The sequence below is a fragment of the Pezoporus occidentalis genome, unplaced genomic scaffold (assembly GCF_034315485.1).
Source record: "Pezoporus occidentalis ecotype Australia unplaced genomic scaffold, CSIRO_AGI_Poc_V1 ctg11, whole genome shotgun sequence".
Taxonomy (NCBI): domain Eukaryota; kingdom Metazoa; phylum Chordata; class Aves; order Psittaciformes; family Psittacidae; genus Pezoporus; species Pezoporus occidentalis.
This window is the reverse complement of record NW_026912886.1, coordinates 13,321,956-13,342,927: the sequence shown is the minus strand read 5'-3', so window position 1 is coordinate 13,342,927 and position 20,972 is coordinate 13,321,956. Positions and strand designations below refer to the sequence as shown.

Genomic DNA, 20,972 nt, shown 5'->3' with positions numbered 1-20,972 from the left:
GATGGTTTACCATTTCAGCATAGTACTTCCTAAAACCAGAGATAAACCACGAACTTAAGTCCTCCGCCCCCATCCCGGAATTAAACAGGTAAATAGACTACAATACATCTGCTACAAACTTACTGTGACAAGTAAACAAATCAATCGCCTATGGACTTAAATGACTGCAAACTAGAGAGAAGTAATGCGGTTTCTGAAAGACATTTATGACAGCCAAACAAGTTTCAGATATCAAATAATATTTTAATTTCTGAATACTTTCAATTTTCCTTGGAATATAACACACAAAGACTCGACCAAACAGTTCAGTTATTATAACTTTTACAGTATACAGAAATGTTGCACTTAAAAAAAGAAAAAAAAACCTTCAGTTTTTTTTTAAACACAAAACTGTAAACTCTAAGATACTGAATCAATCACGTTATCTATAAGTGCCAACAGTGTTATTTTGTCATGCTGATTTCAATGGTATTTTTTAAAAAGGGAAAATATCAACAATTATTATAATACAAAGGGCTTGCAAATATACAAACAGATAGAGGAGTTTAATAACAATTCATGATGAACTATGTGGAACCCAATTCAAATTACAAAAGTTCACTTTGCTTGGTTTGGTTTTTTTTTTTCCTTTTTTTTTTGTTTTTTTTTTAAATCAAAAACCGTAATGTGTCTTGGACACAAATTCCTTCTACCTATAATAAATCCCCACAGTTCATTTTCTGACCGAAATATCAAAAAACTTAGATTGGGGGGTAGTTATATGACACGTGTGGTTCATTCAGGTCTATATAATTATAGCTCTCTCAGCTTCAAGCTAGATTTTGGGTCACCACCTTAAGTGCGCTTCCATCATTGTGTTGTTGAGGGTTTTTTTTCTCTTTTCCTTTCTTCCTATGATACTTTCATGGACTCAGTTTTAATTCTTTCAGAACATATATTTTAAGGATACACAGTTTATTTTTTTTTTAAAGAAGCCAAGGTTATATCAAAAATTATTATAGAACCACAGAATAAACTGGTTTGAAACCAGAAAAATACAAAAAAGAACAGCTATAGGTACATAGACACATAGGACAATTAATAATTTGGAAAAAAAAGACTTACTTTCTTCCGTTCTGCTAATTTTTTTTCTCCAAATTTCCTTTAAATGCACTTTAAGCGAGATTTTTTTAAAAAGTTTACCCCAGAAAAAGAAAAAAAAAAAAAAAGAAGAAAAAAGAAAAAAAGAAAAAGCCCAACATCGCTTCCTCGCTTCTTCTTTCTCCTTTTTCTTTCTTTCTTTTTTCTTTCTCTCGTTCTTTTTGAATTTTTTACAAAAAATGAGAAGTAGCAAGTTTTTTTTTCGGAACGACACGGGAGTTTTTAATGCATTCTGTAAAAGTTCATTTGACAGTCTCTCCTTTTGTTTTGTTTTGTTTTAATTCACAGTCCATTAATTTTTTTTTCCTGTCTTCTCTTAGCAAACTTGTAACATCCTTTTACATCCTTTCTTAGCAGAAGGAAATTTAAGTAACAACCAGAACCCAAATGTCATTTGCTTTCCTTTCACTCTCTTTCATCGCCCTTCTCAATTTTTTCTTTTTAATTCTTTTTTTTTTTTTAAGATTTTTTTTCTTTTATTTTTTCTCTCAAATATTTTATTGAATGGACATATAAGGCCAGTTAAAACTGCTGCCAGACAGTAACATATCCCTGATTAGGGTTTCTATGGGGGTTTTACCTACCAAACGGACGAAAAACAATTGCTCTATGACAGAAGAGGAGACAGTGCGAAGGGAGGGGAGACGTAGTAATAGCTTCCCGAATCGTGTTGGCTGGTTGGGATACTGGCTCCTAACATACTCTTCCAAAGCACACTGTGACTTCTCCTGTAAACTTTCAACATGGGCTACATCAGAGAGACCACAGGCATCTAGAAGAAAGTGTATTAAAAAAAAACAAAAAAAAAAAAAAGAAAAAAAAGAAAGAAAAAAAAGAAAACAATCATCAGATTAAAAAGTGGTTTATTTTAGAATTTTTAAAATTTGATCTTTTTTTAAATGGCTAGAATTAAGCGTAGATCTTGCGCCATCACCTCGCTCCCCAGTTTCAGTAGGTTTTACCAAAAGGGACAATCTCTTTCTGTGCATGCGTGTGGGGTTGTATTTCTCTCTCTCTCTTCTGGAGGGTCTCCTTTAGGATTGAGCCCAGCTCCCAGAGTGGAGATTTCTCATGGCACGACAGACCTGAGGGGCTGACAAGGAGGTGTTGGCCAAGCGGAATTTTGTGCATCTATATTTTTAGGGGGAAAAGGCTGGGGGAAGGCGGGGAAGGCTTGAGTCGAAAGGGGGGAGAGGGAGCCACTATTTCTCCCCTCTCCTTGGAAAATAATTGGGGAGAGCCTACCCATGTGATGAGAAGGAGTAGTAAGAATAGTGATAGAAATCATAATCATCATCATCATCATCATCATCAAAAACTGGCCCAGCCAAAGATAATGGCGCCCCGGATCCAGCAACAGATTCTCCCCCAAAGAAGACAACGCGTTTTTCTTCAGTCTTTGAAACTGATTTAAGTGGCCCTTTAAAACTGATCTTGTCAGTTTAGCCTATTCAGAGGCAGCCATGCAAACTGTGATCTCTCTGTTCATTTGAGCTGTTTCTTTTCCCCCCTCTTTTCTTTTCTCTTTCTTTCTTCCCCCCTCTCTACTCCCCCCTCTATTTTTTTCTTTTTCCCTCTTCTTCTTCTTTTTAAACCTAAAGGCCCTTACAAGAAGAAAACTCCCTGATAGGGTCTGGACATTTTTTTCCCCCTTTTTTTCCCTGATACGCTAAAATACAATAAGTTCCCTTTAAATCAGAGACGTCTGTGCTGAAAGAGCACAGGTTGTGACCTGACCTCCCTGTGGCTTTCCTAGGCGCAGGGCTAACACATGCATATTCTGCGAGTCATTAGAACCCAGATTTCCCCCCCCTCCCTCCTCTTAAAAGAGGCTGCAGCAAACATTATATGCATCTATCTGCGTCTGCTTTACATCAGACTGTGTTATTGGGGTGCTGCAGGAGCTGCGGGCATCACCCTATATTTATTTTATTTCTTTTCCCTTGCATGCGGCTATCTCCCCCAGAATCAAGATAACAAGAAACGTTTATCTAGTTGGGAGGCAATTTACACGCCAGGCCTCACATTTTGAAAATAGTAATAAATTAAACAGTTACGACAGGATCGGACGATTGTTTTCTCAGAAGGCTAAAAAAAAAAGAAAAAAGAAAAAAAAAGGGGGGGGGAATAAAAGGGAAAAATAAAATAAGTGATTTGGGAGAAAAGGCAGGATTGGAAATAAACTCCTCGGTGTGAGTGTGAGCTGGCAAGGGGCTTGGGGAAGGATGTGAGCGTGTGTGGGATCCTCGCTGTGCAAGGGAGAGAGGAAAATGCATCCTAGAAAACGATAGGGAAAAAAAATGAAGTGAGCACCCCATGTCCTCCCCCTTCCCACTCGGGATCCCTGTGTCCCTATGGCTCCATGCGCCCTGCTCATTGATCACCTCAGGACTTTAGCACGAGTGATTTGGGGGGGGAGGGAAAAAAAAAAAAAGGGGGAAAAAAAAAAGGGAGAAGTTTTTTATGTGTAAAGCAATAATATATAAAAGGAAGTTTAGGTCACGACCCAGAACCTGGACAAAGTCCAGAAAATGACTTCGTTCCCCAGACCCCCTTTAACACAACAAGGAATGGATTGTGAGCCCTTCTTTTCCCACATAAACTACATTTTTTTCCTGTTTCCTGATATCAGGCTTTAAAAAACTCCGATGAGTAATTATTTTACAGGTCCTGCTTCCATTCATATGTTTATCGCGTGGCCACTTTCCCAAGCTTTCCAAAGAGTTACAGAAGAAATCTATGGATTTTTAAACTTAATCCTCAAAACTTCTAGGGCTCCAGCACACTGGCTTGCCGATGCAGCCTTAAAGTTAGCAATCTGAGATAACGTATTGCACAAATTAGCGAGCAGAGGAGTGGTTTTTTTTTTGTTGCTTAAAAAAACATAATAAGAATAAAAAAAAAATTTAGCCTCCAGAGTTAATATCAGGATTATTACTCACCCAGGTTAAACTCTAGTGCAAGCTAATTAGATTTCACAACGCACTCAATTATTGCTTTATAACTCATGCACTATTTCTAGGCAGCAAAAGTTGACACGTATTCCCCCCCCCCCCCCCGTCCCCTTCTCTTTGATTATCTAAGAAACACCTCGAGGTCTTTTCCTCGGGAGAGGCATGGTTGTGCCACTCCGGAATTACACTGCGGAGCTGCAGCTCCACTCGCCTCTTACTTTTCCATACTATCCCTGTCTACTTATGGTAACGATCTTTTCGCACCCGCTACTCGTTTTGGAGCCTGCAGTTCCTGCTGGGTACAAATGCAAACTTTTCCCCTTAGCTTAAATGACACAGAACTGCTCACTGCCACGTTCTGTTTAAATCAGAGACAGCTCTTTGGAAAGTTGATTTATTTTATTTTATGGGATGGCAGGGAACATATTTTAAACTCAGCTTTGTGCATTTAACTTCTTTTTTTTTTTTAATTCAATTTTTAATCCTGCAGGGCTTTTTTCCCCTTCCTGGCTGCCCATAAAATGCTCACCTTTCTTTTTTTTTTTTTTTTTTAAAGTGTTTTCACTGATAGGACGACTTGTATTTAACAACATCAAACAGATTTTGCTGCTGTTCAGATGCGTGTCATTAAATGCAACAACCCAGAGCTATACTGTTAAATAAAATATTCTTTTCAATGGAAAAAGCACGGTCTTTCATGGCGAATGGGTGCCTCTCCCCAAGCCCCCTTTTCCCCAGCATTACTCAGCTAGGGTTGGGGTGTCTTTAGGTGGCCTATTTTGTGTGTCTGTGTGTGTTTTATTTCTTTATTTCTTAATTTATTTTTACTTTGCACTCCCGCACAGATGGGATGCTCAGATCCGAGGCCCTGAAGGGGAGACCACAGGGCACCGTATCCTAAAAGGAAAGAGAGCGCGCCGCTTCTTGGGGAGCAGGGAGCGGTGGTGGGGTGTCAGGCAATAACACTTTGGAAGAGCAAACAGTTCTCGGGGAGGGCCCGGGGGAGGAAAAAGGAAGAGCAAAGAAATGCTGCCTACCTGAGGTGAAGAGGACTATGGCCTTTAAACAGCTATATTCTGCGGAGTCGACATGCAATGCTTTCAGTTTTTCTACTTGCTCTTGGAAGATTCGTATGTGGTCCATAAAGGCGACCACTCGGTCAGCAGACATTGGCGAAGCGTGGAGGCCGGCAGCTGCCAGGAGCGGAGCTACGTGGAGGGGCATGGAGCACTGGGCAGCGTTGAGGACAAACAACTCGCTCCAGGTCAGCCTCAGGAGGGCCACCTGGTCTGTGATCTGGAGGTCTGGGAAGAAGGGGATATTCCTGGCCCACTCCACCGCGCTGAAGAGCATCCTAGCTGCCAGTTCACAAATGTTCTCGATGCCCATGATGTTGTTGGGTTGCATGCACTGACTGCCAAAGCGGGAGGTGGGGTAGGGCTCTGCTCTCAGAAGAAGGGAGATATATCCGGATAGGTAGGAATGGCAGTTGAGAGGGTCCCCATTTGTCAAGGCGAACTGACCATGAGTTGGCTGTGTGGGTGGCATTCTGCCCCTCTGGACCGCTGCAGTAAATAAAGAAGAAACTACAGCTATTAATATCTGAATTGCGACCATCGGTTCCAATACAGCCTGCTTTGTGTGCTTGTGCGTGCTCGTGTGACACCGGACCAAGTCAGTTTAAGAGGGAAACATGCATTTTTTTCAGCCAGAGTTCAGCCCGTACCCCTGCTTTAAGGCTCTGCAGCTCCCGGGTCAAGTCAAAGCAACAATAAGAGCAGAGCAATGCTGTCCGCTCAGCCAGGACTGCCTGCAGGAGCCCGAGATATTCACTTCCCAAAACACACCACAAGCCGGTTCTTTCCCCCCTTCCCAATCCCTCCACCGCCTCCCCTCCTTCAAGAGATGCAGGGTACGTCTTTGTGTGCCCGGGTATTTTTCTTCATTACACCTCAACCAGCTTATTGATTTGGGGCTAGGGGAAAAGGATGGGAAAGGAGGGAGGGGAAGAGGGGAGAAGCACTTCAGTTCAAAATCCCCGGCGCTGGTCCCACACGCGTTTCTCGCCCACTGAATATATTGTTGCTGGTGTTATTATACACACCCCCCCTCATAAAAAAAATACCAAAGGAGCCGACATCACCCCTCAACATCCCGGCAGATCCCCTGGCGAGGCTGGGGGCATGATCCAAAGGCACCTTCCTCTGCTGCCCATGGAAAGTGGGCCTTTCATTTTGTTAATAAATTTACACGGTGACAGCGAGAGAAAAAGGAGAGAGGAAAAGGGCTCAGAGGCAGAGAGACGGCAAGAAGGGAGAACGCCTAAAAATGTGCTTGATTTGTATTTGTTATCGCCACTATTACAAGGTTAGTTACTCTTGCAGAAACACAAAGAGAGAAGCCCAGCAAGTCCCAAGCCCCCTAACCCTTAACCTACATAGCAGCGTCCAGACACAGAGCACGCACTGGAAAACTGCAGGCTCACATTTCCCGTCTAATTTTATATCACAAAGACTCGACTTGCAGAGACCCGAGCACCCCACACTTACTTCTGGGCTGCTCTTTCCTTCCCCCCCCGCCACCCTCCCCTTCTAACTCCCCTCCTGCCTCTCCCGGTGGAACGAGAAAATAAGAGGAAGAAAGGAAAAGTGGGATAATAACAACCAGGAAAGGCAGGCAAACGGCAATATACATATATATACATACACACACGCACGAAGATGTGCGTGTATATGTATTTTTAAAGGAAAAATCCAGCTGGGAATCCACAGTGGAGTGCTGTAGAGCCTCGGTAGGGTGAGTCCCATTGTAATAGTAATTTGAACCGCCTGTGTAAAATTGCAATCTAAGGCAGGGTGCTGGAGGATATATATATATTATATACATATATATGCGCCTGTGTGTGCATCTCTTGTGTGTGTACACACGCACAGAGACACACATACACATGCCCGGAGCAGCTAACTCGGAGCATGCAGGAGGAAACATGAAGTAACCACACGTCAGAATCCTCATCTCGCTCCTAAGCAGCGTGAAACTAAAAATCCACTTCCAATAAACCTCCATCAGCAAAATCAAAACAAACACAAATCAATTACGAGTGCGGGAGAAGAGCATGCAAGAGCCCCTGCCCACCCTCCCCAGCACCTCTTTCTTTCATTGCGAGAAAGTTTCTGTCTGTTTATTGAGGGTGAGGGGGAGGGTGGGAGAGGGAAAGGTTCTGGTTGGGTTTGGGGAGGGAGGTTAAAAATAATAATAAATATATATATTAAAAAAAAAAGAGAGAGAGAGAACAACAAAACCCAAAACGCAGCGAGTGAAAAAAAAAATTGCAAAACAAATGAAATCCCAATACCTTCCCGTCTCATGCCAACTTTGAGGCATTTTTTGAGGCGGCAGTACTGACACTGATTGCGGTGGTGCTGGTCAATGGGACAGTTCCTGTTGGCACGACAAGTGTAGCTGAGATTCCTCCTTACACTCCGCTTGAAGAAACTCTTGCAACCCTCGCAGGTAAACTGGCCATAATGTTTGCCACTAGACTTGTCCCCACAAACCACACACTCAATGTGCTGCTGCTGCTGCTGCTTGTCTCCTTGGCTCTGCTGGCTCGGCGGGTTGGGCTGGGCCGGCGTGCTGGGGGGGCCGCCGGGGCCCGGGGTCTGCGGGGTGTGCGGGGCCCCGGCCGGGGGTCCCTGCACCGGCGGCGCTTGCGAAGGCTGCGTTCCCTGAGCTCCGGGCACATCGTCCTGGGGGTCTCGCCACGCACCGACTACCATTGCCATATCTATGGGACACCGTTGCCAAACTTCCTGTTCCCCCTTTATTTTCAAAGTTTGTTTGCTTTGCTGGTCAGATCAGCTTTGCAGCAGTCTTTTTCTCTGCTTTTTTTTTTTTTCTCTCCTCCTCCCCTCTCTCTCTCTTCCCCCCTCTCTCTTCTATTGTTTTGCCCCCTTTTTCTCTCTTTTTTTTTTTTTTGTTGTTTCCTTAGGTTTTTTTTTCCTCTCAGGAGGCTCAGGGCGGGGGGGATCTCCCGGTACCGGCGGAGGTGCAGAAGCACGGGGCGATGGAGGTGTGTGTGCGGGGGGGCGAGTTGCGAGTCGATTGTCTGGGCTCCAGGAGAGCGAAGTAAAAGAGGGTAGTGGGGGGGTTTGGGACGGGGGGGGGGGGGGAAAGGGGGGGAAGGAGAGAGGGGGAGAGAGAGAGAGAGGAGAAAAAAAAAAAAAAAAAAAAATCTCTTCAAAGATCTCCCTCTCTCTCTCTTAGAGCTGATCTGCAGCAGAGTAGTTGAAGGAGGAGAGGCGGGTGTCTGGGGGCCAGGTCCAGGGAAGCTCGCAGTCAGCCATTCAGGAAAGCCATCAAAATAAGAATGAATAAAAGGTTAAAGATTACACACACAGCGGAAAAAACCACGCGCGGCTGCGGAGGAGACTTTTCTCGGCGCGGAGAGAGGCGGCCGGTCTCGCCGTAGTTTTTGGAAGTCCAGCTTGCAGCAGCAGCAACATCAACCGCGATCGCTTTGTTTTTGTGGGCTCTCTCTTTTCTTTTTTTTTTTTTCTTTTTTTTTTTTTCTCTCCTCTCCTCTTTCTCCTCCTCCTCCTCTTTCCTCCTCTCTCTCTCTCTGCTCTGTCTCTCCTCCCTCCTCCTTCGCTCGCTTTAATTCTTCCTCTCCGCCGCTCCGCCCGGGCGCTGCTCTCTTTCTCTCTGTCTCTCCCTCTTTTGGGCTCGGGGGTGGGGGGGCTGGCTGTTTGGGTTTGTTCTTCCTCCTCCTCCTCCTCCTCTCCTCGCTCTGTTTTGATTATTATTATTGTTATTATTATTAATTATGATCGTTTATTCGCTCCTCGGTTCGCCGCTCCCGCCGCGCCGTGTCCCCTCCGCCGCCGCCGCCGCCGCTCGGGTGCTGCTGCCGCTGCCGCCGCCGCCGCGCTGCCTTATGCTGCTTCTGCCGCCTCGCAAGTGGGCTCTCGCCTCCGCGCCGCCGGTGCTCACGGCGCGGGCGGGGGGAGGGGGGCCGCGGGGCGGGGGGGAGGGAAGGAGTCAACTCGCCAGCACAGCAGCGCCCAGCCAGCCAGGATGATAAAAGAGGGGAGCGGGAGGAGGAGGAGGAGGAGGAGGAGAAGAAGAGGAGGCGGAGGAGGGAGAGAGGGAAGGATCATAACCCAGCGCGCAGCATCGCTCCTCAGCCGGGGAGGGAGGGAGGGAGAAAAAACCACCGCGGGGAACGGGGCGGGGGGGAAATAGCGACAACCCTCTCCCCCCCCCCCAATTAAAAGAGCGAAGAGGGGGATCACCCACCCCACCGGCCCCCACTGCCCCCCCCCCCACCGGCGCGGAATGGGAGGGGCGGGGCGGGGCGGGCGGCGCGTGGGCCGTAGCGGCGAGCCGGAGCCGTAAAGAGCGCGCGCGCCCTCGCGCTCTCTCTCTCTCTCTCGCTCGCTCACTCTCTCTCTCTCTCTCTCTCTCTCTCTCCCTCCCTCCCTCCCCGCCGGCCGCTCGCCCCGCTGGCGGGAGAGTGAACTTTGACACGGCTGCTGCAACTTAGCGCGCGTTGCCATGGCGACCGCGCGCCTTATAAGGCGCAGCGCAAACCACCCCCCCCCCTCACACACACACACACTCACACACACACACATCCCCCCCTCCCTTCCCCTTCCTTCCACCTCCCTTACCCCGACCGGCGTTTGACTGGTCAAAAGCTCGCGCCCCGCCCCTCGGCCCTCATTGGGCCGCGACGCCTCCTGCGCGGCCTAAACCATGGCCGCCGCCGCCGCCGCCGCCGCCCGCGCGGTCCTAGAGGCAGGCGCCGCCCCGCTGCTGCCACCGCTACCACAACCGCCACGGGGGACTGGGTGTCCCCCCGCGCACCCCGCTCCCCTCGCCCTGCCCTTCCCGTCCCCTCTTCCCGCTGGGGCGAGGGGTTAAGGCGAGCTCGGAGACGGGAGTGGAGTGCGGCCGCCGCCGCCGCCTCACCTGGGGCCGCCCGGCGGGGCACGGCCTCGGGGGTCGTGAGGGGGCGGCGGGTGCAAATCAGAGGTCTGACGCGAAACTGAGGTAAAACTGCACAGAACCAAGTGAAAACCAGCCCCGCCGTCCGGCTTCCGCCGGCGCTGAGCGGCTCAGGTACGCGCCTCGCGCCCGCTGTGGTCGCGCCGCGGCCGGCGTTGCCTTTGCCCCCAGCTCGGCCTCCCTCCGGGCGCACCGGCGGCGGCACCTGCGCTTGTCCCGGCCGCCCGCACTCAGCGTGCTGCGTGTCCTCGGCCCGGCGGTGCGGGAGAGGCCGCTAGCCCAGCACGGCCCCGGCTGGGTAACGGGGCTCCGCCGTTCGCCCCGGGCTCTCCGCCGCGGCCGAGGCACCGCGGTTCCCGCAAGACAGCGTCTTTCCCTTGCCCTGTGCTCGGAAAGACCTCGCAGCGTGTGCTGCTTGTGTCTTTCCCTCGCCACCTCCACGGCATCGCTATAGCGCAGCTCATCCCGAGCCTTTCAACTATATTTGGGGGGTTTGTGTGTTCTTTCCCCCCCTTTTTTCTGTTCTCTTGGGTCACACGTACCCTGACACGGTAACACAAGCCCTATGCTCCAGCGGGAGCACCGGTAACCGGTCTCAGCACACGGGGACAGTTGTTTATTTCCCTCCGAACAGAGCTACCGGACAGCGGAGCGGGGACAGGGGGTTCATCTCCTCGCGAAAATGGCCAAAGGACACCGGGACAAGCGAAGGGACGGAGAGATAAATAAGAAAACACGTTAACGTAGCCGGATAAAAGCCCGGCCGGACTATTCCTCCAGTGCAAACACCGTACGCTCCCATCCGAGCTGGCCGCCAAGTGCGGGCGAGGGGACACAGACCTGGGCACCCCTCCGCAAAGAATTAATTGCCCCTCACCTCCTCACACGCACTTTTTCATGTTGCCACATGCACACCCCCTCCTCCTGCAGCAGAAATAATATATGTGGCTAATGCCGCAGGTGCTGAGGTGACTGGAAAGTTGTAAAAAGGCACAGAGACTTGACAGTGTCCTGCTCGGAAACCTGGTGTACCAAGACCCCCCGAACGGAGATAGGCTGCGGCTCAATTTCAAAGACAAGGCTGCAGCATTCCCACTGATCCTGACAGAACAAACCCGACCTTTCCCCGAAATAGGGACCAGGAGCGACTGGAAAGACAGAAAGGGGGAAAGGAATCTTTTCCCGTTAAAATGTGGGGAAACTGCCTTATGATTTCCAAATAACCCAGAGCCGAGGAGGTCACCTTTCGGGGAGGGTGGGCGTTCAAAATACAGAATAGCCACAGATTGTTGCTGATGTTGAATTTCTTTAGGAGGAATAACAATAATAATAAAAAAAACCGAAACCCCAGCCCAACACCAACCTTTCCTGCCTCAAACCTGACAAAGTAAACAGGATTAATTCACCACATGAAAAAATTACATTAACGCCGTCTTAACAAACGTAGAAATCAGAAGAGAAAGCGGGTTTAACAGGACGGACAATATTAATAGTTTGAACGTAGGATCGTAAAAATGAAAAGCCATTGATACACGCTTAAAAGCCGCCGTATACGCTGATTGCTCAAGCATTAATGAAGAATGCCCCAGATTAACTATTTGCTCTTCGAGGGATGGAGCAATATAACTATCTATTAGCACCATTAGATGCTTTGCTATTTATTTGAAAACACCCCTGCGAGTGGGTTGAGGCAGAACAGATGAATGTAAAAATGAACTGCAGCTAATTTCGCTCAATAATCCTCGAAACCTGAGCGCCTCGCAGAGCAGGGGGACATTCTCCACCGTCCTTCTCCCAGCCTAATGACAATAGGAACGCTCTGTTTTAAAAGTAAGAGCGTATTGGTTTCCCAAATAAACAAACGCATCCCTCCTGCCATTTTACTGCAGATGTAAATTTATTTTAATGAGAGGGAGTGGAAGGATTTATTTTGCTAAAATAGAGTTGGGGAGAGAGCCGGTGTAAATCTTTAGGTTTAAAAAAATAGAGAAGAAGGGGAAGCTGCTTTCCTGGCAGAAAGCTTCATAACAGTCCTCTAATTCTTTCTAGATTAAATCGCAATATGAATACAGCATCGAATAAATACCGAGTTTCGCTCTGAACTCAGTGGAAAGCAGTTACGTCTAACAGAATTCAATGAATTCCTCTTCTCCCTCAATGTAGTATGTGTGTGTTTTTCTCTTCCACCACACTGAAGTTCCATGAATAGGGAAAGTGGCTCCTATTGTGTGCCTCTGAACTTCCAAGTCAATGCAATTTTTAACCACTGGCTTGTGGTACTTTGAAAATCACCAGGGGCTGTCAGAGTTGGGTCCTCTGAAAAATTTACAGTGCTAAATCAGAGCATATGCTGTGAGAGAGGAAAAAAAATTGCTTAAGATTGGAGCAAGTACAGTATCCGGCTGCCCCCTAGTGTAAGTCTCTTATCTGCCTAAAATTCAACTTTAAAAGAAAAGGATCTCTTAAAGGGAAACGACTTTTGGCTCACGTATGCGTACGAGAATGAAACTTCTGTACATTTTAATCTGATTAATTCCTAAGGATTTTAAATTAATTGGCTTGGGCACTCCTAGACCGGACTATAAGATTTCTGCAGCAGGGTTTCTGCGAGCGCTGCACCGAATAGGTATTTTTAAGGGATAGTGGTAAAGGAATGGGGGGGGGGGGGGGGGGGGGGGAAGAGAGGGAGAATCCTGTTTTGTGATTTTTTTTTTTTTAAACGCCGAACCGTGCCTCGCATGCTGCTGTCAGAGCAAAACACTTTTGCTGCTTAAAGTCACATCTACGCCTTTTGCGATAATCCTTTAAAAAATATCCATTAAAAAAAAATGAAGGAGAAATAATTGCTTTAAAGCCTCGGCCGAACTGCCAACCACACCTTCGGATGGTGAGTATATTCCAGCTTTTTTTACCCCATTGTACTTGCTCAGCCGGAGAAGGGACCGGAGGGGAGAGGGGGGTCTCGGCGCTATACCTTCCCCACTGACCGCTTGTATTTAGTATTTTATTTCTTTCCCCCTAAATAAACGCTGCCAGCTGCACCCGGCGACATAATTCCGTGCAGTTTAATACCTATCACTTAACTTAAGAGCCTTGTTTCTCCCCCCCATTCCCACCCTCCAGGGCAGGTTCCCCCCCCCTCCCTTTCCTCCCGGAGCCGGGTAAGGGAGGCTCGGACCGGGCTCTACCTCCCGGCCGCCGCTTTGGAAATGACTTTGAGGAGCTTTTCCCTCGCCTCGGACCTGGAAAGCAATTCCGGTCGTTGGGTTTGTTCGCTTGTTTGTTTGTTTGCTACTTTGCTTTATTTAGCTAAAGGACGTGCTAACTGATGGTGCTGCAATTCCACCAGCTTGGGTCTGCCCCCCTCCCCTCTTCCCCTCCTCAGAGCAACCCACGTAACCTTAGAAACGATCGTTTAAGACACACGTTAGCTAACATTTGCTTTTTTTGATTTTTTGTTTTCCTTAAAAGAGAAACACAAGAATCACAACACATTGCCCGAAAAAAAAAAAGTGTCAAAGAAGAAGAAAAAAAACTAGAAGTAAACATACCAAAACCATATTTGCCTTGTTCAAGGTCCCAAATCGCTTGCATCTTCCTTTTTCTACCTCTCCTTTAGTTTGGCAGGTGAAACAAACAAGCAACAAAAAAATAATCAGACCGCTGTTTGCCCCCCAGAAAGATGTGCGTTGGGTAATTAAAGAGAAGTCTCCTTCTTGGTGTTTATCTAAGCGATTGTGCAAACTGATAAAAAAAAAAAAAAAAAGAAAAAGGGAGAGAGAAAAAAAAAAGTAAAGTTACAGCCTTCAAGGGGGGGGGGGGGGGGGGAGAAAGGAGGCAAGGTGAAGGGAAGAGATTTCCCACAACCTAAAGGGAAGTGCTTTCGATGTATTATTAGCGATCAGCCTTGGGAGAGAGGAAAAAAACCACCACCCCACAAAAATCCTGGACACACTCTAACTTTACACAGACAAGATTTCGGGGGGGTGGAGGGTGGGGGGGCTTTGTACACAGCTGCTTAGGAATGTGCGCCTTGCCTTTAAGAAAAAATCCCCAAGCCCAAGGTAGGAGATGTCTTTGAGTGATCCTTGTCTCATTTCATTCCTTAGAAGGAAGAGCGTCTCGCTACACCTTGTTTGGAGCTGGAAAGGCGAGACTTCACAAAAAAAAAGGGGGGGGGGGGGGAAATATTCACAACCCACCCTTCCAACTGGGGAGGAAGAAAATGATAAGAGAGGGAAATCTCTAACTTAATGACTGTGGGGGTAGGATGGATGCGACTGATTTCAGCCCCCCCCCTCCCCTCACCCCCTCCTTTTCCCACCTACCCCCTCCTGCAGGAAAAAGAAAAAAAGGGGGGAAAAAGAGGAAGGAGGGAAAAAAAAAAAAAGAAAGAAAGAAAAAGCCAACCGCAAACAACTACAGGCTGAACTATCAACACATGCACCGGAGGGGAAAAAATATATAGTGTCCTGTGTAGGGTCGGCAGGGAACGCAAGCACACGCTAAAGCAAGTTGGGAAAGAATCCGAGCTAATCAGCAATCTCTTTCTCTCTCTCTCTCTCTCTCCTTTTCTCCCCCTCTCTCTCTCTTTCACTGCCCCTGAGATCCCAGCTCGCAAGAGGTACTCCACATTTTTTCATTACCAAAAATCCGTTGCAATAATCATTTGTTGCTAATTGAAACCCTTGGAGACTTTTTTTTCCCCCCACCCCCTTCACAAACATGGCAACTTTTAGACATGGGAAGCACGTTTAGTTCTATTTTATTTATATATATATATTATGGTTAGGAGGAGGCTGAATCTTTAACCTAGGAGAAATATCAGCTCATCAGCCCCCCTTTCTCCGGGGTGGGGTGGGGTGGGGGGGGGGACGGGACCCCGGTACAGTGAGGGCTTGGGAAAATTTGGAATACATTATACCGCCTTTGGCAGGAGAATACTCTCCAACTAATGGATTCCTGCTCCTTTTTGTGTGTGTGTGTATCAGTGTGGGGGGTTTCTGGAAAGAGGGGTGGTGGTCGTGGTGGTGGGGAGCCGAGCTTTTATTTTAAGGAACTGTTAGGGTAAGAAGTGTGTCATACTTGACAAATGGAACAAACGCTCTTCCATTTCTTGCTTGTCCTTGCCTTAAAACAGGAATTAAGTTAACCACAGTGCTGCATGTTAATTGCATGTTTACTGGGCTAATGAAAATTACAAAAGGGTTTTGCCACCTCGATCCGCGATGATGAAAAAGTAGGAAGACGATCGTCATCGCAGCCTTCGGGGAGGGCCGGGCCGGGGGTGGGGGGGCCGGGCCCGGGCAATATTGATCAGAAGAAGGATAAATCTTTTAACTGCTCGTTAATACCATAAATATGGTCTACACAAGTTTCCACTCTTGTTAAGTCTAATCAGTACATGGAAGATGGAGACAGAGCCCACTTGAATGAATTTTTATTATTGCCAGAGGGGTGCTTGCATCTGTGGGCTCTCTCCCCTCCTCAGTTTGCCCCCCCCAACTTCTCCTTTCCAAAATCTCCCTTTGCAGAGGAGGATCGTGAAGGTGCACAGGAAACACAAGAGACCAACTCAAGCTTTTCAGCCTTTCTCCCCTTTTCCAAACCCTCTTTTTTGCTGTAAAGCTGAGCGGGTCGTGGTGTGGAAAGCCTAAAGGGGAGACATCTCTCCCCACACCCCAGACCCCCATTTAATTCTTGAGATCCGTGGATGAAAAGACAACCTAGTAATTCAGTTTGATGATAACCATTTTCATGCTTGAAAACAATCTGCCAAATTAAACCTAAATGGAAAGAGCAGTGGGAAAGGTAGTGGGAGCAAGGCATTTCGACAACACCCCCCCCCAAAAAAAAAAAAAAAGGGATTGTTTGGCAAGAGGAGGAGGGAAAGGCAATTAAATAGACTAAAGATGATTTAAATCCCAACCAAAAATAATTTCAGGGAGAAGTTTCCCCCCCTCCGGTGTTGCCCAGCCCTGGATTTGAAAACTTTGGCCCAACTTGTGACGATAGCTACAACTTTGCTCCGCAGGGGTCAGAGGTGAGGGCTATTTTAACCCTAAAAGCCTGCTAGTGACCAAGGTTGAGGCTGGGCTCGCAGCACTAATAGCCATAATTACCTCCTCCCCTTCCAGGGACATTCCTTGCTGCAGCAGTGTTAGACGCCGAATTGAAGAAAATGCTGGAGTTGAACATATCTTGGGGCGTAAATAACAGCAATATGAAGGAATTTCAGAGCTCTCCCTTTTGCTTGGGGGGATTGAAGCCTCTTTTTTTTTTCCTTTTTTTTTTTTTTTCCCTTTCCTCCTTTTTCTCCCCCCCCTTGCCAGCATTCCCAAGGCGCTGGGTCTTTGTCTTAGAAGGAATGGAGTGTCTGAATGGTGTGAAAGGGACAGAGAGGGTTGCTTCAAATCGATTTTACTTGTCCTCTCTGTCTTTTCGGATCAACGCCCTTCAATGGACACATAGGTGCTCTTTCAACCAAAAACTTGTGCAACATTTTCTGCCTGTATTGGTGCTAAATACAATAAATGCTGGGCAGATTTTTTTTTCTTCTTCTTTCTTTCTTTCTTTCCAAAGCAGAAAGCACCCTAATTAAATTGTTTTATATGGACAGTCAAGACAGACCAATTAAGTATGCATTAGTATAAAGATATATTCGAGAGATAAGCGCTCTATAGGAGCCCTGTCTAGGCAAGGTGTGTAAAGTGTCCTCTCAAGAGAGGCTGTAAGCAGGGTTTCATATGGATTTTTCCCCTCCATTGCCTCCTATACTCGAGTAACGGACTGAATAAGTTAGGGAAAAGCCATTAGTGGAAGTGGTTTCTAAACAAAGTTAACAGGTGGATGTATCTGGGTTTAGATTTGAATAACAGTAGCACATCTGTAACACACAGCCATATATTTATGCAGCACGGATGCGTGCAATGTACATTTACAGAGATAAATGCCTTCAGCCCATAGCTTATGTGCAAATGCACACACACGGAAATAAAATAAATAGCTGGGCACTTCTGTAGGCTCCAGGACGTGATGTGAGGAAGAACACACACACAAACACACCCCAGATATAACCCTGTATCTATTGTGTAGAGGCACCCAGCCCTGCATCAGGCACCCAAGGCATAGCGGTCTCGCCTGAGTGTGCTGCACAGACACCTAACCCGAGACCAGTGGGCACACAACACACACTCCTGGGGTAATTACATGTGGAAATATTTCCTATTCGAGGCAGAGGCTTTCCCAGGAGTGAAATAACTGATCAGGATAAAACATACACTCGCACACACACAGAGGAACTTCTCTTTCTGACCATTTTATCACCCTGGGAAAGCTCTGGTGTATGGTTAACCACAGGAACCGGGCTTTAAGCTCCTCTCTGTTTCATATTCCATTGCCGTCGGTATATGTTTTCCCCTCACTGTAGATTTTCCATGTCGTTCAAAAAACTCCCTCCTAAACAGACAAACAAAAAAGGCGATATCCGCCCCCCCCCCATCGCTCTGCCTCAACCCTGATCCTGGGTCAGGGAGAACAGCGGGATGCGAGGAGGAGGAGGGAGGTGGGCTGGAAGTCGCCGGGGCACCCTCCATCCTCGGGCACTGCATTACCCACCGCCGGGGCAGAGCCCTGGGACGAGCCCGGTGCCCGGAGATGCTGCAGGGAATCGGGGAATCGGCTCTTTATCGTGACATTGCACAGCAGGGACAGGACTAGGCTTGGCTGGAGGGGCCGGGGGTGTGGAGCAGCGGGGTGACGACTGCCCGGGGTGATACTCAGAGCTGTGTTAACCCATCAAAGGGATAAGGGAGACGAGGAGGAATAACCCATTCCTAGCTTAGGTGCTTTAATGTCACGGTAGACAGGTTAGAAACGGCCGTTTATAAAGCCTCAATTTCTCTTTACTGGTTACCCTTCTAGGATAAATCATAACAGACTGTATGGGGGGCAAAGAATTCATCTAAAGGAGATCTCAGCAAGTCACTACCCGGACAATAGTCCACCTCCTGTTGGGTTGGGTATTGATCAGGAGAGGAGCTGAAGATGTCGCCACACTAAATATTTACTGATCACACACAAATAGCCGCGGCTTGAACGATTTTCTCCTGTGAGGAGAGCAGAGAGAAAAGGGTAAATCATTTTATTAGTGTGTATAAAGCAAAGAGCACACTCTGGCTTGGAGTGTTTTAAGATGTGTCTTCAGCTGGATGAAAAGAGTTAGGGAAATCGATATGGAGTGATTAGACGAGCCAGTCGTGTCAAAGAGAGAGGCTGCGAATTTCATGGATTTGGTTATACCGGGAGGGGGAAAATATATCGAGAGATTAAAGGGAGGAACCCATTGTAGCAGAGCCAATGAAAAAATAATATCTAATCAGTCCCGGCAAAGGTAGTGACGGGATAAGACCCACATTTCTAGAGAACCACATCAGCTGGAGAGGGATCAGGGACACACATGAAAGAGGCAAACGGGGGGAGAGCTGGCGAGTGGGAGCCTAGAAATGCTACAGAGCAAACCCAGGGGAGGCACAGCAAAGTCGGCTCTGTGGAGCAATGCTGAGACACCACGAAAATGGGGACAAAAGCCTCGAGGGGAAGGCGAGGGCTGGAGTACACGGGCTTCGAAGTGAAGTTTGGGGGGTCTCCAGCCCGGTGCCCACCAGGCAGGGAGGTCTCTAAGCAGCAGAAGCGAGGGCACATCCACCTCAGGTGCGAGGACTTTAAATCCTTCTCCTGTAAGTTTGTTCTCCCCCCTAACACTCTCCCCAAGCAAATGTGGTGAGTAAAATGGATTTTAGCGTTTAACCACCTCATTTTATCCACGTAATGACAAGGCTCGTAATATGTAATCTACAGATTACTGCCATTCGAGGGTGACCACAAATGGCATAAAAAAAAAATATAATCAGCGTTTCCGCAAATGGCAAAAAAATGGCTAAAACCAACCCGTGCATTAAGTATTGGAGTTGGGGAGTTGCTGCTGCAGGATTTCATCGGTCGTAGGGAGCAATTCAGCCGTGGCTCAGGTACAGCCCTGGGCTGTCTCGGCGGATTAAACAAAACTTTGCTGGAGACAAGCAAATGTCTCAGTGCCAAAGGGCATAAAGCTGGGAGCAGGGCAGGGCTTTGCCAAGCGACGTTAAAACATGTTCTTTAAGAGATGCTCGGGGTTATTATTGTTATTATTCCATTGTTTTTTCTCTAGTCACTGATGTTTGGGCCGTGCTCAACCGCTACCTTCTCTCTGCATGCTTTTCTTTAGCAGAAAATAGGATGCGGCTGCAGAGAACTAAGTCCAAAGAGAGGGAAAGTTTGAGCCGCACTTTTAAGTGATGCTGATGGCTGGGAGCGAGGGAAGGCATCTAAAGCTAGGAACCGAGGAGTACAACTGATGTGAAAGCAGCTTTTCACTTCTCCTCTAAGTGCTAATTTTGCTACTGTAAACAAACACTGAAGTTAGAAACAGCTGCAAATAGCCTTGCCGGGCACCCAGGGCTCAGGGACCGGAGGGGAAAAATGACTTTTGTGCATCTCTTGGGTTGAATTTCACCCCAAATTTGCCTTTCCCCTCCCCCCCCGCCCCGAAATCAGTGACTGATGCTGGGTTTAGTGGTGGAGAAGGGAGGGAAAAAAATAAAATAGGCATATTAAGAGCATTTCATGTGAACCTATAGAGTGCAGGCAGCTCGGCTGGATCACCAGTGCAACAGGAAACCTCGGGATAGACTCAGCCTAATTAACAGTTTTCCATAGCTGAAGCGATTTTTAAGAATCCCAGTGGATTAGCCCAATATGTTCAGGTGTGAGGCTACGAGGGCCTATAACTCCTTTCACTATAATCTTATAACCTCCTTACCTAATTCCTTAGATTGCAGATAGGAAGAGTCTGACCCTGGAGGTCGCAAAGAGCTTGGCTGCATTAACCCTTCCCTGCCCGGTGCTGGCCCAAGGTGAACGGCGCTGAGATGCGTTTGGGGGAGGGAGGTCAGGATAAGGGGGTTGCAAGAGGGATCGATCCGACTTGGGGTGGTGGTGGGGAAAGGCTTAAACTGATTTGTGCTCCCTTCATTCGCCTCGTTTGAGCCAAAGGAAAAATGGAAAGGGAACTTTCCTCTCTCCCATGCGCTAGGAGGTTCATAAACGCACGGGATTTGTGAGACAATTCATTCCCTTTATACCGTTTCAGAGTTATTTTATTGTATTTTCAAATAATTCTTTTTCTTGCCAAACGTGGAGGAAATGAAACATTCTAGAAACGTCAGCTATTGCAGAAAGCAGAGCAACCTCCATCTTTAGGACCAGCAGCAATCTCTTGAGCTTCTTGCCCATGGTAGAGCTGTAATCTTTAAAGAGGAAAAAATAATGTAGAAAAGCTTCTCGGAGTGTGTTTGCCTGGTAACACATTTGGTTTATGTTTTAATAGGTAGTTATATTGTATTGATTCAGGGTACATCACGGATGCTGAAAGTTAATAACTCTCAAATTATATCTATCTGCCTACATACATAATTGCATACACAGTATTAACACTGTAAGGATTTGCATTTTGCAGCACATTCTTTGTCCTTAAATCTTTTAACACGTTGAATTGTTCCTTTGAAGAAAATGTTATTGAACCGTATGTTTAAAGAAAAGATGCTTGTAAACTATGTGTTTTAGCAATGAAATTGTTGAGTGAAATACAGATTTCTTTGTATTTCACACAAGCCTTGCCATACGCCAATCTTAACCTGTACATCCAAACTGCCTTTTTTTGTTGTTGTTCTTTTTCCCTTCTCCCAGTTAGAAGGCAGAAATACGCGAACTCCTGAGAGAGGTGGGTACTTTTTGGTAAGTATGTTTAAATATGATCTTCAGATACATTTA

The 20,972-nt window shown here is 47.2% G+C and overlaps 1 protein-coding gene and 1 long non-coding RNA gene across 6 annotated transcripts in view; one reads left to right on the top strand and one right to left on the bottom strand.

Moving 5' to 3' along the window:
• Window positions 1-222: 222 nt before the first annotated feature.
• On the bottom strand, window positions 223-14,158 carry NR2F2 (nuclear receptor subfamily 2 group F member 2). 4 transcript variants are annotated; one of them, XM_062631473.1, is made up of 4 exons: window positions 14,141-14,158; window positions 13,655-13,716; window positions 5,132-5,659; window positions 223-1,912 (listed from the first exon to the last, which is right to left on the bottom strand). In XM_062631473.1, exons 2-4 carry the CDS (start codon window positions 13,695-13,697, stop codon window positions 1,638-1,640), a joined length of 846 nt encoding a protein of 281 aa, XP_062487457.1. In that variant the 5' UTR covers window positions 13,698-13,716; window positions 14,141-14,158; the 3' UTR covers window positions 223-1,637. The 4 variants fall into 4 exon arrangements, with proteins under 4 accessions (XP_062487457.1, XP_062487449.1, XP_062487430.1 ...); XM_062631465.1 differs by lacking the exon at window positions 14,141-14,158 and having other exon boundaries at window positions 13,655-14,057; XM_062631446.1 differs by lacking the exons at window positions 13,655-13,716; window positions 14,141-14,158 and adding an exon at window positions 7,450-9,277 and having other exon boundaries at window positions 5,132-5,680.
• The window catches only part of LOC134170241 (uncharacterized), a 34,110-nt gene continuing 23,325 nt past the window's right edge, over window positions 10,188-20,972 (top strand). Inside the window, exons 1-3 of one of the 2 annotated variants that reach the window (XR_009967169.1) lie at window positions 10,188-12,729; window positions 12,855-12,990; window positions 20,889-20,936. This is a non-coding gene — a long non-coding RNA (uncharacterized LOC134170241). Of the gene's footprint in view, window positions 12,730-12,783; window positions 12,991-20,888; window positions 20,937-20,972 lie in introns of those variants that run through there. The other variant, XR_009967170.1, reaches the window with a different exon arrangement.